Source organism: Bos indicus x Bos taurus, chromosome 1, assembly GCF_003369695.1.
Source record: "Bos indicus x Bos taurus breed Angus x Brahman F1 hybrid chromosome 1, Bos_hybrid_MaternalHap_v2.0, whole genome shotgun sequence".
In the NCBI taxonomy this organism is placed as follows: Eukaryota; Metazoa; Chordata; class Mammalia; order Artiodactyla; family Bovidae; genus Bos; species Bos indicus x Bos taurus.
The window spans coordinates 42281945-42298767 of record NC_040076.1 but is presented as its reverse complement, the minus strand read 5'-3'; the positions used below and the strand labels follow the sequence as shown (position 1 = coordinate 42298767).

At 36.8% G+C, this 16823-nt stretch overlaps 1 protein-coding gene and 1 pseudogene across 1 annotated transcript; both read right to left on the bottom strand.

Moving 5' to 3' along the window:
• Positions 1–6757: 6757 nt before the first annotated feature.
• On the bottom strand, positions 6758–7690 carry LOC113898618 (annotated as a pseudogene).
• Positions 7691–15588: 7898 nt separating this feature from the next.
• LOC113898610 (olfactory receptor 5H2-like) lies at positions 15589–16518 on the bottom strand. The gene has a single exon (XM_027551927.1). The coding sequence runs from the start codon at positions 16516–16518 to the stop codon at positions 15589–15591; it is 930 nt and encodes a 309-aa protein (XP_027407728.1).
• Positions 16519–16823: the final 305 nt, after the last annotated feature.

Sequence of the window (16823 nt, the reverse complement as noted above, 5' to 3'; positions counted from 1 at the left end):
AAGCTTGGTTTATCCTACCAGGTGAAGAACAGTGTTCACCTGAGAGCCTTCCTGAAGCCAATAGGAATATAGAATGTGTAGAGAAATAATTCTATTAAAATATCAGCTACAAAATAAATATCAGCTACAGTCATGTGAGCTGTTACAGATATGAGGACTGTAATTGCCAAGATATTTCCTTCTTAATGTAATGTGGATACATTTGTGTATGTGTAGAGCAAATTTCTTAGTTTTCTTTCCAGTCTTTTTTCCTTGGCATGTGCATAGAATATCCTGACTATATAATATCGAGGTTGAGGGTTGTTCATTTGCCATTATAGTATTTAAGTTCCCATATACCATGGAGAGAAATAAATATCACTCAAAGAATTTACCTACTTTTCTGGGGAAGGAGATAGTACCTTTTCCATTATCCACAAATGGGTGTGTTCTGTTAGGTGGAATATAACTTTATTCTTTTTATGTGTGGAGATAACATATGTCTTTAGGAGATATGTATGAGTGCCATGGTGATTATGGATAGATTTTAAGGTTAGTTTTATGTGTCAACTTGGCTGGGATGTGGGCTGTCCATTTATCTGACTAAACATTATTTTGGAGTGTGTCTGTGAGACTGTTTCCAGAAGTGCTTAGTATGGAAGTGGTGGCCTGAGTAAAGCACATGATCCTCCCAATGTACCTGGCATCATCCAGTCTGCTGGGGGTCTGAATGTAACAGCAAGGCAGAGGAAGGTTGAATTCAGTTTCTGCTTGCCTGGTTGACACTTATCTTTAGGTGCTCTAGGTGATCCTGATTCTCAAGACTTTGTACTCAGACAGGAATCTATAGCATTGGCCCTCCTGTCTCAGGCCTTCTTTTGAATTATGCCACTTGCTGTCCTCAGTTTCCAGCAGTGTTCCAGGCAACTGGCTGAATTTAGTTAAATGGTATCATGCTAAACACCTAAATAACTGTTAAACATTACAGATTGATTTTCTAAGTATCTTTTTAAAGGAATCATATTCTCTAAATATAGAATATATATTCTTTGTATGTGAAATATTTTCTGAAATCTGTATTTTTCAAAAGTGTATATTTTACCTCTTTCCTAATGGGCCACTCTAATGAAAAATAATGTACTAAATTAATAAATCTGTAACAGAAGGTGAGTGGAATCACATCATTTGACTAGATATTTTGATAATTTCTGGAAGGCATAAAGCGGTTTGAATTGTACTGAAGGTCAGAACAGAGTAGAGGAGTCTGTAGACCAAACATTTGTAGGAGAAGGCTCCAAGGAGGTCTGAGTTTCTTGGAAGCCTCCAACTGTCTGTTCTGTACTCACCAAGCTAAATTAAGACTTGATAGGTTATACAGCCCACTCATATACTGATAACTTGACATCAGACTTCTCATTCAAAGAAAAATCCATTAGGAAATGTCCTTAAAGACAGTAGAAGAAAATGCATACATGTAGCCTGCACTTTCAGTTAGTCTTTGGGTCACTACAGTGTATGAAAAAGCAAAAATCCACATAATTGACAGGAGACCATTTGAACAATGGAAACATTGTATGCCAATAATAATCAACAAACTACAGACATATACAATTAAATAATCTTTAGGGAGAAGATTAAAAGCAACTTCAAAGTGATCAATCCACTCCATTTTCCTAGAACAGAGAATGCTTCAGAGACATTAAAATAAGGCAAATGAACTGATCTAATCTTGTGACCTGCACAAGACTCCAGGAATATAGAGTAATGTATTAAAAAAAAAAATACTTGTAGCTGAAAACCATTCTATGGTCACCAGTAAACCTCTTTCTCCAGCCACACTTGTCATCACCAGATAGGCTCATGAAAAAGGCAAAATGATGACAAGAACAAAGGTTACACGTGAGCCCTACATCATTAATTTCCACTTAACATGGACAGCTTGCCTAAGGTCATGTCAGAGTGCTCCATTTGCCAGTACAGAGTCCAGCATTGAGTCCCCAATATTTCACCATTAATTGGGGTGGTTAGCCAGCTACATGGTGGTAGGTTGATTACTTTGACAGTTTTCCATCAAGAAAGAGTTGGTGTTTTGTTCTTACTAGAATATTTACTCTAGATACAGATTTGCCTCCCCTACAGGCAGTGCTTCTGCTGAAACAACCATTTGTGGACTTACAGGATTCCTTATCCACTGTCATGGTACATCTCATTCCACACTGTCATTCCACATTTCATTGCCTCTGATCAAGGAATTTACCTCATAGCAAATGAAATGTCATAATGGCCCCATTATTATTAAATTCACTTGTCTTATCCTGTTCCCTAAAATTCTGAAGCAGCTAATTTGAGTGAAAGATACAATGGACTTTTAGAACTAAGTTACAAAAGTTTCTGTATGATAATACCAGAAAGTTCAAAGTTCAGAAGATGTATATTTTTTGAATCTACATCCAATACATAGTACTGTTTCTCAGATAGGATTTGCTCTGCTTCATGGATCACAGCCTTGCCGTGGCAAAAAAGCTGTGGAAACTCAATGAAACTATGAGCAATGCCATGCAGGGCCACCCAGGATGGACGGATTATAGCAGAGAGTTCTCAAAAAACATTGTTCACTGGAGGAGAGACTGGCAAACCACTCCAGATTCCTTGCTACAAGAACCCCATGAACAGTATGAAAAGGAAAAATGATATGATATTTTGGGGGGTGACAAAGATGACACTCTCCCCAAGCTCAGAAGGTGTTCAATATGCTACTGGGGAAGAGTGGAGGGCAATTACCAATAGCTCCAGAAAGAACGAAGAAGCTGGATCAAAGCAGAAATGACACTCAGTTGTGGATGTATCCAGCGTCTGGTGGTGAAAGTAAAGTCTGATGCTATAAAGAACAGTATTGCGTAGGAACCTGGAATATTAGGTCCATGAATCCAGGTAAATTGGATGTGGTCAAATAGGAGATGGCAAGAGTTAACATCAACATCTTAGGAATCAGTGAAGTAAAATGGAAGAGACTGGGCAAATTTAATTAAGATCACCATTATATTTACTACTGCGGGCAAAAAACCCTTAGAAGAAAGGGAGTAGCCCTCATAGTCAACAAAAGAGTCTGAAATGCAGTACTTGGGCAGTCAATCCCAAAGAAGAAATGTCAAAGAATGTTCAAATTATCATACAATTGCATTCATTTCACGTGTTAGCAAGGTTATGCTCAAAATCCTTCAAGCTATGTGTGAATCCATCAGCAGTATGTGAAGTGAGAACTTCCAGATATACAAGCTGGGTTTAGAAAAGCAGAGGAACCAGAGGTCAAATTGCCAACATTTGTTGGATCATAGAGAAAGCAAGGGAATTCCAGAAGAACTTCTGTTTCATTGAATAAAGCCTTTGACTGTGTGGGTCACAACAAACTGTGGAAAATTCTGAAAGAGATGGGAAACATCAGACCATTTTACATGTCTCCTAAGAAACCTGTATGCATATCAAGAAGTGGCAGTTAGGACTGGATGTGAAACAATGGACTGGTTCCTAATGGAAAAGGAGTATGTCAAAGCTGTATACTGTCACCCTGCTTATTTAATTTATATGCGGAGTACATCATGCAACATGCTGGGCTGGATGACTCACAAGCTGGAATCAAGACTGCCAGGAGAAATATCAGCAACCTCAGATATGCAGATGATACCACTCTAATGGCAGAAAGTGCAAAGAGGAACTAAAGAGCCTCCTGATGAGGGTGAAAGAGGTGATAGAGGAGGCTTGAAACTCAAGATTAGTAAAACTGAGATCATGGCATCCCATCCCATCCCATCATGGACAATAGAAGGGAAAAAAGTGGAAGCAGTGACAGATTCTCTTTTCTTGGGCTCCAGAATCACTGAGAATGTTTACTGCAGCCATGAAATTAAAAGATGCTTATGGAAGGAAAGCCATGACAAACCTAGGCAACTTATTAAAAAACAAAGATATCCGTTTGCCAACAAGAGTCCATATAGTCAAAGCTATGGCTTTTCCAGTAGTTATGTACAGATGTGAGAGTTGAACCATAAAGAAGGCTGAGTGCTGAAGAACTGATGCTTTCATATTGTGGTGCTGGAGAAGATTTGAGAGTCCCTGGTACAGCAAGGAAATCAAACCAGTTAATCCTAAAGAAGATCAATTCTGAATATTCATTGGAAGGACTGATGCTGAAACTGAAGCTCCAGTATTTTGTCCACCTGATACAAAGAGCTGACTCATTCAAATAAACTCTGATGCTGGGAAAAATTGAAGGCAATCTTTCCTTTCCTGCTGGAGAAGGGGGTGGCAGAAGATGAGATGGTTGGTTTGCATCACTGACTCAGCGGACATGAATTTGAGCAAACTCCAGGAAATAGAGGACAGAGCTGGTGTGCTGCATTCCATGGAGTCGCAAAGAATTGAATATGACGTCGCAATCGAACAACAACACAACAGCAGTTCACAACTCAGACTGAGAAATATGGTTCTAGATTTAGTAGAGTTTGTTTTTACTTGTGATTGTGTTGATTTTTTGACCATTGTAAAGGATAATGTTTTCAGCAACTTCTCAATATCACAAGGTGTTATAAAATTAGGAGAAAAAAAAATTATCTATGTACATAAGGGAGAGGAGCTGTAAATTCTCTTAAATCTCAAGATTAAATAATTGATATATCTTCATAATAAAGAGTATTTCTGTTGTATTATTAGTGTTTCCAAGTAGCATTTTCATCTGATATCATCAGTGTTTCAGATAACTGGATAAATGTAGCCTAATAGCTTCTACATCTCACTAACATTAAATAAAACATATGTCATTTCATAGTTTCTTTTTTTAAAGATATCTGGACAATACTTCTAAAATGTGAGCTTTGTAAGGGTTTATATTTTACATCTTTTCCAATATTCCACTGCAATGATATGGAAATCATATGGAAATTTATAGAATCCATATTATATGGAAATAATCCATATTATTATGGATTATTATATATAATCCATATCATATAAATGGTATATATAAATCCATATCATATAAATCCATATAAATCCAATCATATGGAAATGATATGGAAATTTATATGATATACAAAATGGAAAAAAAAATACTTTAACAGAAATAAAAATAGGAACACATCAGTGAAGAGATTTTAATGAATTTTGGAAGGCATCAATTAGTATGGGTTTTTCTGAAACATACATCAGAGCACTAGAATCTATAGATTAGACATATTCAAGAGAAGGCTCCATAGAAGTCTGACATCTGACAGGCCTCCAGTGCCTATTTCATACCTACTCAACCTAAAGAAGAACTTGGCAGGTGATACATTGTGCTCAACCTTTTCATTCAAACAAAAGGCCAGTTATAGGATCAAACTTTTGTGGTTATCAAAGAAATATACACCAGTTGCCTATATTAGAAATATAGGCTTTGAGTCATAACAGTTTGTGAACAAACAGAAATTTAGATAACTTACAGAAAAAAAATCAGAGCAATGGGAATATTATACAGCAACAAAAAATAACAATCCAGGGCAATATGCAATAACATCGATCCTATAGTGAAAAATAATAAAAATATCTGGACTGTGATTTATTAACTCCATTTCTGAGGCTTGGGGATATCCCTTAGGGAACAAAAACAAGATAAATGACTTGATCTAATCTTGTGACCTTCACTTTTAGATATATGTAATAATGATATTTTTACTTATACTGTTTAATTGTTAATACAAACATCTACCTAAAGAGTTTCTCCTAATATATAACAGGAGATAATCCTCCTGCTAAGTAGAGCAAGATTAATCACTTTAGGTATATGATACTTGCAATTGCCATGAAAGAAACCTAAGCCTGGTGTGCTGCAGTCCATGGGGTCTCAAAGAGTTGGATACGACTGATCGACTGAACAACAACAGGAAGGTGATCTGACATTCAGTAGCCATTGTAGGCCTAGTAATCTCCATGGGCTCAACACAAGATTGATAATAAGCCTTGCAATTTTACTTCATTTAAAGTATTCATTTCAATTCTCTCTCAATTATTTATAGACACAAATTTCTGCAATTGTCCTCCATTCACTCAAAACAATCCTAACTATAGAATTAAATGTAATGTAAGTCTCTAGACTACACAGAGTTTTTGCTATCAAAGACATTATATTCCATTTTCTTCAGTGATTATACTATTGTATTGCTTAATGCATTTATGAAGCCACACTGAGAATATATATGTGAACTATGATAATTTCTCTCTTTAATTATTCTAATATTACATGAACACTTGATTAAAATTTATCTTTATTCTTGGTTTTGAGTTACATATCCACATATTTTAAGATGTTTACTAGAAATCCCACCTTGCTGCTTGCTGCTGCTGCTAAGTTGCTTCAGTCGTGTCCGACTCTGTGCAACCCTATAGACAGCAGCCCATCAGGCTCCCCCGTCCCTGATATTCTCCAGGCAAGAACACTGGAGTGGGTTTCCATTTCCTTCTCCAATGCATGAAAGTGAAAGGTGAAAGTGAAGTCACTCAGTCATGTCCGACTCTTCGCGACCCCATGGACTGCAGCCTACCAGGCTTCTCCGTCCATGGGATTTTCCAGGCAAGAGTACTGGAGTGGGGTGCCATTGCCTTCTCCAGAAATCCCACCTTAGTGAGTCATTAAAATTCTAGGATAGTTATAAGAGGAACAAACTTATACACAAAACTACAAATAGCAACATCAGATCTCCACAACTATATGACTATTTTAGCAAGAGGATGGATATTAATATGAGTTTTAAGCATTTCTGTTGAACATTTTTGCCAGTGAACTTATGGCTTTCTTATTTCTGAGGCTGTAGATAATTGGATGTAAGAAAGGAATGATGACAGTGTAAAATAGGCAGTCTATCATACCTTGATCATTTTCTTGTAAAGATCCATGGAGCACATAACATGAAGAGAAGAGGCCCATAGTATAAAGAGACAGATAGGAGGTGGCTCCACAGGTGGAGAAGGCCTTCCTTATGCCTTGTAAAGACTTCTTTTTCAAAACTGTACAGAGAACTAGAGCATAAGAGATAAGAACAATGGAAATGGTGAATGGCTGTATTGACCCAGCAAAAATGAATACTATCGGAATGTTAATGGAAGGGTCAGTACAAGAAATCTTAAACAGTGGTATAATGTCACAGTAAAAGTGACGTACTGTGTTGGAATTGTAGAAGGTTAATCTGAGTAAAAAAAAAAACATTATGAAGTATGGCACGAAGGAGGCCACCAAAATATGACAAAACTAACAGCCAAATGCATAGTCTGTTGGTCATGATTATTGGATAAATTAGTGGTTTGCATATGGCCACATAACGATCATATGCCATAGTTGCCAACAGAAAACATTCCGTAGTTACACAGATTACAAAGGAAAAAAACTGTATCTTACATTCAGGAAGAGAGATCATTTTGTTCATGCAAAGAAGTTGAGCAGCATCTTGGGGGTCACTGTGGAGGATAACCAAGTATCCACAAATGCCAGGTTCCCTAGGAATAAGTACATGGAGATGTAAAGTTTAGGGTCATTGTAAATGAGAGCAATTAGACCAAGGTTTCCCACGATGGTGATGAGATATATTATCAACAACAACAGAAACAGGGGCACTTGCCACTCTGGTTGATGTGTAAGTCCTGTGACAATGAACTCTGTTAGCTCTGTTGCATCTTTTGTTTCCATATCATTAATAGATTGCATCTGAAATAAAATGCAGTAAATGGAGAAAACATTTCTCAAGAATTTTAAAAAGGAAATTTGGTTCAGTTCAGTTCAGTTCAGTTCAGTCGCTCAGTCGTGTCTGACTCTTTGCGACCCCATGAATCGCAGCACAGCAGGCCTCCTGTCCATCACCATCTCCTGGAGTTCACTCAAACTCACATCCATCGAGTTGGTGATGCCATCCAGCCATCTCATCCTCTGTCGTCCCCTTTTCCTCCTGCCCCCAATCCCTCCCAGCATCAGAGTCTTTTCTAATGAGTCAACTCTTCGCATGAGGTACCCAAGGTACTGGAGTTTCAGCTTTAGCATCATTCCTTCCAAAGAACACCCAGGGCTGATCTCTTTTAGTATGGATCGGTTGCATCTCCTTGCAGTCCAAGGGACTCTTAAGAGTCTTCTCCAACACCACAGTTCAAAAGCATCAATTCTTCGGTGCTCAGCTTTCTTCACAGTCCAACTCTCACATTTATACATGATCACTGGAAAATCCATAGCCTTGACTAGATGGACATTTGTTGGCAAAGTAATGTCTCTGCTTTTCAATATGCTATCTAGGTTGGTTATAACTTTTCTTCCAAGGAGTAAGCATCTTTTAATTTCATGGCTGCAGTCACCATCTGCAGTGATTTTGGAGCCCCCAAAAAATAAAGTCTGACACTGTTTCCACTGTTTCCCCATCTATTTGCCATGAAGTGATGGGACCAGATGCAATGATCTTCGTTTTCTGAATGTTGAGCTTTGAATAGAGCCATATACCAAGCCTGAATGCCCTTTATTTTATTTATGCTTACCAAATACTTGAAAAGTATTTACAGAAATAATTTTATTGGAATAATGTAATTATTTCAGTTCAAAATATGTACAGGTATGAATGGATATAGAATAAGAGAAAGACATTCTGAACATGATCAAATTTATGGGGGATTATTAAACGAGATGGAAGAAACGTGTTTAGGGCATGGATATAGTGTCAAAATTAAGATGTTAAAAGGGCCTGATTATAAAATAAATTGAGTACTAATGAAACTTTATTGAATTTTATTCTTTAAGGAATAGACAAACTGAAAATTTTTAAAACATGGAGAAGCATCCTCAGTTATTTTTAAAGTTAAATAACTGGTTGAATAAAGTAAACTTCAGGGGATGTAGCCTGGTGTCAGAAGTACTAATCTGGAAGTTATGACTATTGACCAGTGATTCTTACAACAGATTACACATTAGAAGTGTCTGGGAGAGGGAGTGGTACAAAATAGATTCTGAGGTATTATTATCAACGTTGATTCTTTAGGTCATGAATGTTATCCAGTCATTTTATTGTTTCCTAGGTGATGAAAATATATGCAGAAATCTTATTCCATGTGTGCTTTGACATTGGGGTGATGAGGAATTCAAACAGATAGTTCAAAGTAAATCAGAATGTAGAACCACTAGCACTTGCAGACATATTAGATGTAAAGAGGTGGTTAATAAAAGAGAGAAAATCATAAGAGTCACTTGATTACCAGGTAGAAAGTCATCAAATATTGAGATTTAAAACTCAGATGTGGTGGCAAGTATTTGCAAGGAGCATCCTCTGACCATCCAGGTGATATATACTAAGCATTATTATTCCACAGGAGCATAAGAGAAATAATGACTTGGGAATCGTTAAGGTAGCTAATAATAGAATGAGAAAGACTAGAGATCTCTTCCAGAAAATTAGAGATACCAAGGGAACATTTCATGCAAAGATGGGCTCAATAAAGGACAGAAATGGTATGGACCTAACAGAAGCAGAAGATATTAAGAAGAGGTGGTAAGAATACACAGAAGAACTGTACAAAAAAGATCTTCATGACCCGGATAATCACTAATCACGATGGTGTGATCACTCACCCAGAGCCAGACATCCTGGATGAGATGGTTGGATGGCATCACCGACACAATGGACATGGGTTTGAGTGGACTCCAGGAGTTGGTGATGGACAGGGAGGCCTGGCGTGCTGCGGTTCATGGGGTCACAAAGAGTCAGACACAACTAAGCGACTGAACTGAACTGAATAGTAATTATAAGTATTCATATATTTCACAATCATTTGAACCATATTATGTAGCTAGTTATGAACATGTCAAACCAGAAATATATTAATTCACTTATTTGACAAGAAAATTTACTTTATAAATTTCTTTTGTTAATAAATATGCTAACTCTACTTAGAGTCTTTGTTGTCACAGAGAGCTGACATTCTCTAGAAATCCTGATGAATTTAATTGAGAGCATTTATTCCCCTACCAGTTTTACAGAAAAAAATTTAACCCCCAGCCTGGAATATTAATACAGGCAATGTAAATAAACAATGGTAACAGCTCCAGTTGCTAAATGTATATTTGTTTGAATGTGCTTCCTTCTATAAAATTTTAAACAATTCAACAAACAAAAAATTTCAATTTAATGCATGGGTACTTAAGTCATAAATTTGAAAGAGCACTTAGGAAACACTTTCTGCATACAGTTTTATATACATATATACATATACATGCACACACACACACATACCTACAATCTTTGTGTGTATATATATGTATACAATCAATTTCATAAATATGTATGAAATTATATTTCAATGAAATTAATTTCCAAAGAAATTGCTGTCAGAATTGGGTTAAAGGAGAGAGAGTTTACTATTTCAGTGATTTAACTTAAAAATCAATCAGAGAATATAGTTAAGTTAATGGAATATATATTTTGAGCAAAATTATCGGAAGGATTTCTTACAGAGAAAGCATTATGATTCTGTAAACTCACATTTATTTGTTTAATGTTCTAGTTCACCAAAACATATCCTATGGAATCATTATAATTACTCTAATCATATAATTATGTACCATTAAAGAGTTCAGTATAGTCGTAGATCTATTTTGCTCATCTAGATTTTACTTATAATAATAAAATAGATTATTCAGTGTTTGTTTTCCATTTTCAACTGTCTATATTGGCATTTTGTAAACCAAATCAAATTAGTATAAAATTTAACAGTATTTTAACATTAGTTTTAAAAATAGATGTTATAGAAATCATTCTGTCTATTTAGTTCTTTGGCCCATTTTTTGATTGGGTCATTTATTTTTCTGGAATTGAGGTGTAGGAGTTGCTTGTATATTTTTGAGATTAGTTGTCTGTCAGTTGCTTCATTTGCTATTATTTTCTCCCATTCTGAAGACTGTCTTTTCCCCTTGCTTATAGTTTCCTTTGTTGTGCAGAAGCTTTTAAGTTTAATTAGGTCCCATTTGTTTATTTTTGCTTTTATTTCCAATATTCTGGGAGGTGGGTCATAGAAGTTCCTGCTGTGATGTATGTTGGAGAGTGTTTTGCTTATGTTCTCCTCTAGGAGTTTTATAGTTTCTGGTCTTACGTTGAGATCTTTAATCCATTTTGAGTTTATTTTTGTGTGTGGTGTTAGAAAGTGTTCTAGTTTCATTCTTTTACAAGTGGTTGACCAGATTTCCCAGCACCACTTGTTAAAGAGATTGTCTTTAATCCATTGTATATTCTTGCCTCCTTTGTCAAAGATAAGGTGTCCATATGTGCCTGGGTTTATCTCTGGGCTTCCTATTCTGTTCCATTGATCTATATTTCTGTCTTTGTGCCAGTACCATACTGTCTTGATGACTGTGGCTTTGTAGCAGAGCCTGAAGTCAGGTAGGTTGATTCCTCCAGTTCCATTCTTCTTTCTCAAGATAGCTTTGGCTATTCGAGGTTTTTTGTATTTCCATACAAATTGTGAAATTATTTGTTCTAGCTCTGTGAAGAATACCGTTGGTAGCTTGATAGGGATTGCATTGAATCTATAAATTGCTTTGGGTAGTATACTCATTTTCATTATACTGATTCTTCCAATCCATGAACATGGTATATTTCTCCATCTATTAGTGTCCTCTTTGTTTTCTTTCATCAGTGTTTTATAGTTTTCTATATATAGGTCTTTAGTTTCTTTAGATAGATATATTCCTAAGTATTTTATTCTTCTCATTGCAATGGTAAATGGAATTGTTTCCTTAATTTCTCTTTCTATTTTCTCATTATTAGTGTATAGGAATGCAAGGGATTTCTGTGTGTTGATTTTATATCCTGCAACTTTACTATATTCATTGATTAGTTCTAGTAATTTTCTGGTGGAGTCTTTAGGGTTTTCTATGTAGAGGATCATGTCATCTGCAAACAGTGAGAGTTTTACTTCTTCTTTTCCAATTTGGATTCCTTTTATTTCTTTTTCTGCTCTGATTGCTGTGGCCAAGTAGTGGGGTTTTTTATTAACTCACACTGCTATAATCAAATATCATAGATTTTTAGCCTTATAACACAGACATTTATTTTTTACATTCTGAGGTTTGGAAGTCTGAGTCCAAGGGTCCAACAAACACTGTACTGGTGAGAACTTGCTTTCTGGCTGGCAAACAGCTGCCTTCTCATATGGCCTTTCCTAGCTGAGTACACCTGAAGAGAAACCTAGCTCTCTTGTCTCTCTCTCTTCGTGTAAGGGGACTAATCCCATCATGAAAAGCCTTATCTTTATGACCTTAATTAGTCAGTTCAGTCACTCAGTCGTGTCTGACTCTTTACAACCCATGAATCGCAGCACACCAGGCTTCCCTGTCCAGCACCAAATCCCAGAGCTTGCTCAAACTCATGTCCATCAAGTCAGTGATGCCATCAAACCATGTCATCCTCTGTCATCCGCTTCTCCTGCCTTCAATCTTTCCCAGCATCAGGGTCTTTTCCAAGAAGTCAGTTCTTCGCATCAGGTGGCCAAACTATTGGAGTTTCAGCTTCAGCATCAGTCCTACCAAAGAATATTCAAGACTGATTTCCTTTAGGATTGACAGGTTGGATCTCTTTGCAGTCCAAGGGACTCTCAAGAGTCTTCTCCAACACCACAGTTCAAAAGCATCTATTCTTCAGCGCTCAGCCTTCTTCACAGTCCAACTCTCACATCCATACATGACTATTGGAAAAACCATAGCCTTGACTAGATGGACCTTTGTTGGTAAAGTTATGTCTCTGCTTTTTAATATGCTGTCTAGGTTTGTCATAGCTTTTCTTCCAGGGAGCAAGCGTCTTTTAATTTCATGGCTGCAGTCACCATCTGCAGTGATTTTGGAGCCCCCCAAAATAAAGTCTCTCACTGTTTCTGTTATTTCCCCATCTATTTGCCATGAATTTATGGGACCAGATGCCATGATCTTAGTTTCCTGAATGTTGAATTTTAAGCCAACTTTTTCACTCTCCTCTTTCACTTTCATCAAGTGGCTCTTTAGTTCTTTGATCTCTGCCATAAGGGTGGTGTCATCTGCATATCCGAGGATATTGATATTTCTCCTGACAATCTTGATTCCAGTATGTGCTTCATCCAGTCTGGCATTCTGCATGATGTACTCTGCATATAAGTTAAATAAGCAGGGTGACAACATACAGCCTTGATGTACTCCTTTCCCAATTTGGAACCAGTCTGTTGTTCCATGTCCAGTTCTAACTGTTGCTTCTTGACCTGCATGCAGCTTTCTCAGGAGGCAAGTAAGGTGGTCTGGTATTCCCATCTCTTTCAGAATTTTCCACAGTTTGTTGTGATCCATATACAGTCAAAGGCTTCAGCATAGTCAATGAAGCAGAAGTAGATGTTTTTTTCTGGAATTCTCTTGCTTTTCCTATGATCCAACAGATGTTGGTAATTTGATCTCTTATTCTTATGCTTTTTCTAAATCCACTTGAACATCTGGAAGTTCATGGTTCATGTACTATTCAAGCCCAGCTTGGAGAATTTTGAGCATTACTTTCCTAGCGTGTGAGATGAGTGTAGTTGTATGATAGTTTGAACATTTTTTGACATTGCCCCTCTTTGGGATTGGAATGAAATGTGACATTTTCCAGTCCTGTGGCCAATGCTGAGTTTTCCAAATTTGTGGGCATATTGAGTGCAGCACTTTCACAGCATCATCATTTAGGATTTGAAGTAGCTTAACGAATTCCATTGCCTCCACTAGCTTTATTCATAGTGATGTTTCCTAAAGCCCACTTGATTTCACATTCCAGGATGTTTGCTCTAAATGACTTATCAGACCATCGTGGTTATCTGGGTCATGAAGATCTTTTTTGTATAGTTCTTCTGTGTATTCTTGCCACCTCTTCTTAATATCTTTTGCTTCTGTTAGGTCCATACCATTTCTGTCTTTTATTGAGCCCATCTTTGCATGAAATGTTCCCTCAGTATCTCTAATTTTCTTGAAGAGATCTCTGGTCTTTCCCATTCTGTTGTTTTCCTCTATTTCTTTGCATTGATCACTGAGGAGGCTTTCTTATCTCTCCTTGCTATTCTTTGGAACTCTACAATAAAATGCGTATATCTTTCCTTTTCTCCTTTGCCTTTAACTTCTCTTCTTTTCTCAGCTATTTGTAAGGCCTCTTCAGACAACCATTTTGCCTTTTTGCATTTCATTTTCCTTGGGAATGATCTTGATCACTGCTTCCTGTACAATGTCATGGACCTTTGTCCATATTTTTTCAGGCACTCTGTCTATCAAATCTAATCCCTGAAATCTGTTTCTCATTCTACTGTATAATCATAAGGGATTTCATTTAGGTCATACCTGATTGGTTTAGTGGTTTTCCCTATTTTCTTCAATTTAAGCCTGAATTTTGAAACAAGGAGTTCATGATCTTATGATTTCATCTAAGACTAATTACCTGCCAAAGAGTCTACTCTAATACCACCATATTAAGGGGTTGGTGCTTCAACATATGAATTTGGGGGAAAACTGACATTCAGTCCCTACAGTAGTTTGCACTTGTGTGCTCATTTTGTCTGACTCTTTGTGACCCTGTGGACTGTTCCACCTGGCTCCTCTGTTCATGGAATCTTCCAGGTAGGAATACTGGAGGGGGTTGCCATTTCCTCCTCTAGGGGATCTCCCTGGCCCAGGGATCAAACCCGCATGTCTTGTGCCTCCTGCATTGGCAGGCAGATTCCTTACCACTGTGCCATTTGGCAGATTTCCAAGATTGAGACCATTTACTTCCTATTCTGCCAGTTATTTATTCCCTATGCCCATTTCAAAATAGGTCCTCAATCTAAACTATTAGCTTTCTGACACAGTGAAGCTTTTCAGACTACACAATAACAAGTATAACTAGAAGGGGCCTTAGAAAGCATTATGGACAGTGAGAGGCAACATTCCTTTTTGGTCCTCATAGAAGCAGGCTGAGTTAAGAGAATCCTTCAGTGGTGAAGGTCAGGTCAAAATCCTTGAATCCTTTCTCATGTTTTCTTCATTGCTTTCCCATTGTGTTTATTCTTCTGTGTCCAATGAGAGTTGAATACACAAGAAGTGAGCTCACCATGTCCTAAATAAAGTAGAATAGAAGACCTTTTGATGGTCAGCAGCGTTCCTGGGATCTACCTCTGTTCACGCAAACACAACATGCTTACTATGTGGAGTTACATGTAATATGAGTCTCCAAACTATATGGTTGATTATGATCAAAGGCCTCATATTTGAGTTCTTTTCAGAGTTAAAGCACAATTTTAGTGCTTAATATATGTTTAGTAAATACAGTTATAAAACCACAATGAAGAATATGCAAGCATGTAAAATATTTTCATTTCTGTTTATTTTAGTATGATATGAATATTTGATTAAAATTTCCTGTGTGTTTAAATAATATATACAAATATTTAAAATAACTTATTAGGTACTAAAATCTTAAGTCATTAAAATAATAGAACAGTTATGAATGCAAAAAACTTTGAACATTAAACACAATTAAACATTTAATTTACATAATTTTATATTGTTTTTATATAAGAGAACACATATTAGTATTAAATCTAAATGTTTCTTTTTAATATTTTTAGCAGTGAATATATGACTTTTTTATTTCTCAGGCTGTAGATAATGGGATTTAGGAAAGGAATTATGACAGTGTAAAACAGAGAGTCCATCATATCCTGATCATCTGCTTGTGTGGATCCAGGGCGCACATACATAAAAAGAAGAGGACCATAGTATAAAGAGACAGATAGAAGGTGGGCCCCACAGGTGGAGAAGGCCTTCCTTATGCCTTGTGCAGACTTCTTTTTTAAAATTGTGAAGAGAACTAGTGTATAAGAGATAAGAACAATAAGAATGGTGAACACCTGTATTGAACCAGAGAAAATAAATATCATCAGAACGTTAATAGAAGGGTCAGTGCAAGAAATTTTAAACAAGGGCATGATGTCACAATAAAAGTGATGTATTATGTTGTCATTACAAAAGGTTAATCTGAATAAAAAGCCCGTATGAATTAAGGCATGAAAAAGGCCACCAACAAATGATGAAACTAACATTCCCATGCATTGTCTATGAGTCATAATCGCTGGATAAAGTAGTGGGTTGCATATGGCTAGATAACGATCATACGACATCATCGCCAGCAGAAAACATTCCGTAGTCGCACTGACTACAAACAAAAAAAATTGCACCATGCATTCAGAGAGAGATATCCTCTTATTCTGGTTGATAATGTTGACCAGCATCTTGGGAGTCACTGTGGAGGATAACCAAATATCCACTAAGGCCAAATTCCCTAGGAATAAGTACATGGGAATTTGAAGATGAGGGTCATTCCAGATGAGAGCAATCAGACCAAGGTTTCCCGTGATAGTGATGAGGTATATTATCAAGAACAGCAGGAACAGGGGGACTTGCCATACTGGTTCATACGTAAGTCCTGTGAGAACAAACTCTGTCAGCTCTGTTGCATTTTTTGTTTCCATATCCTTTATAGATGGCCTCTGAAATTCAGTGCAGTAGATGGAAAAAGGACAGTCACCAGTCATTAAAAAGAAAATTTCAGGAAGACAATACAAATACAAACATACACTTTATTTTATTTACTCTTATTGAAATACATGAAAAGTATTTGGTGGAAATTATTGTGCTGGAAAAAAACAACTATCACGTTGGCCAAAAACTTTGCTCAATTGTTCTGTGTGGTCTTATGGAAAAACCCAAACAAACTTTTTGACCAACCACCTATTGTATCTCAAAATGTATATGGGAGTGAGCAGATGTAGAATAG

Bases quoted from the DNA above. Each gene is read 5' to 3' on its own strand.
- LOC113898610 (XM_027551927.1), bottom strand. From the start codon at position 16,518: ATGGAAACAAAAAATGCAACAGAGCTGACAGAGTTTGTTCTCACAGGA.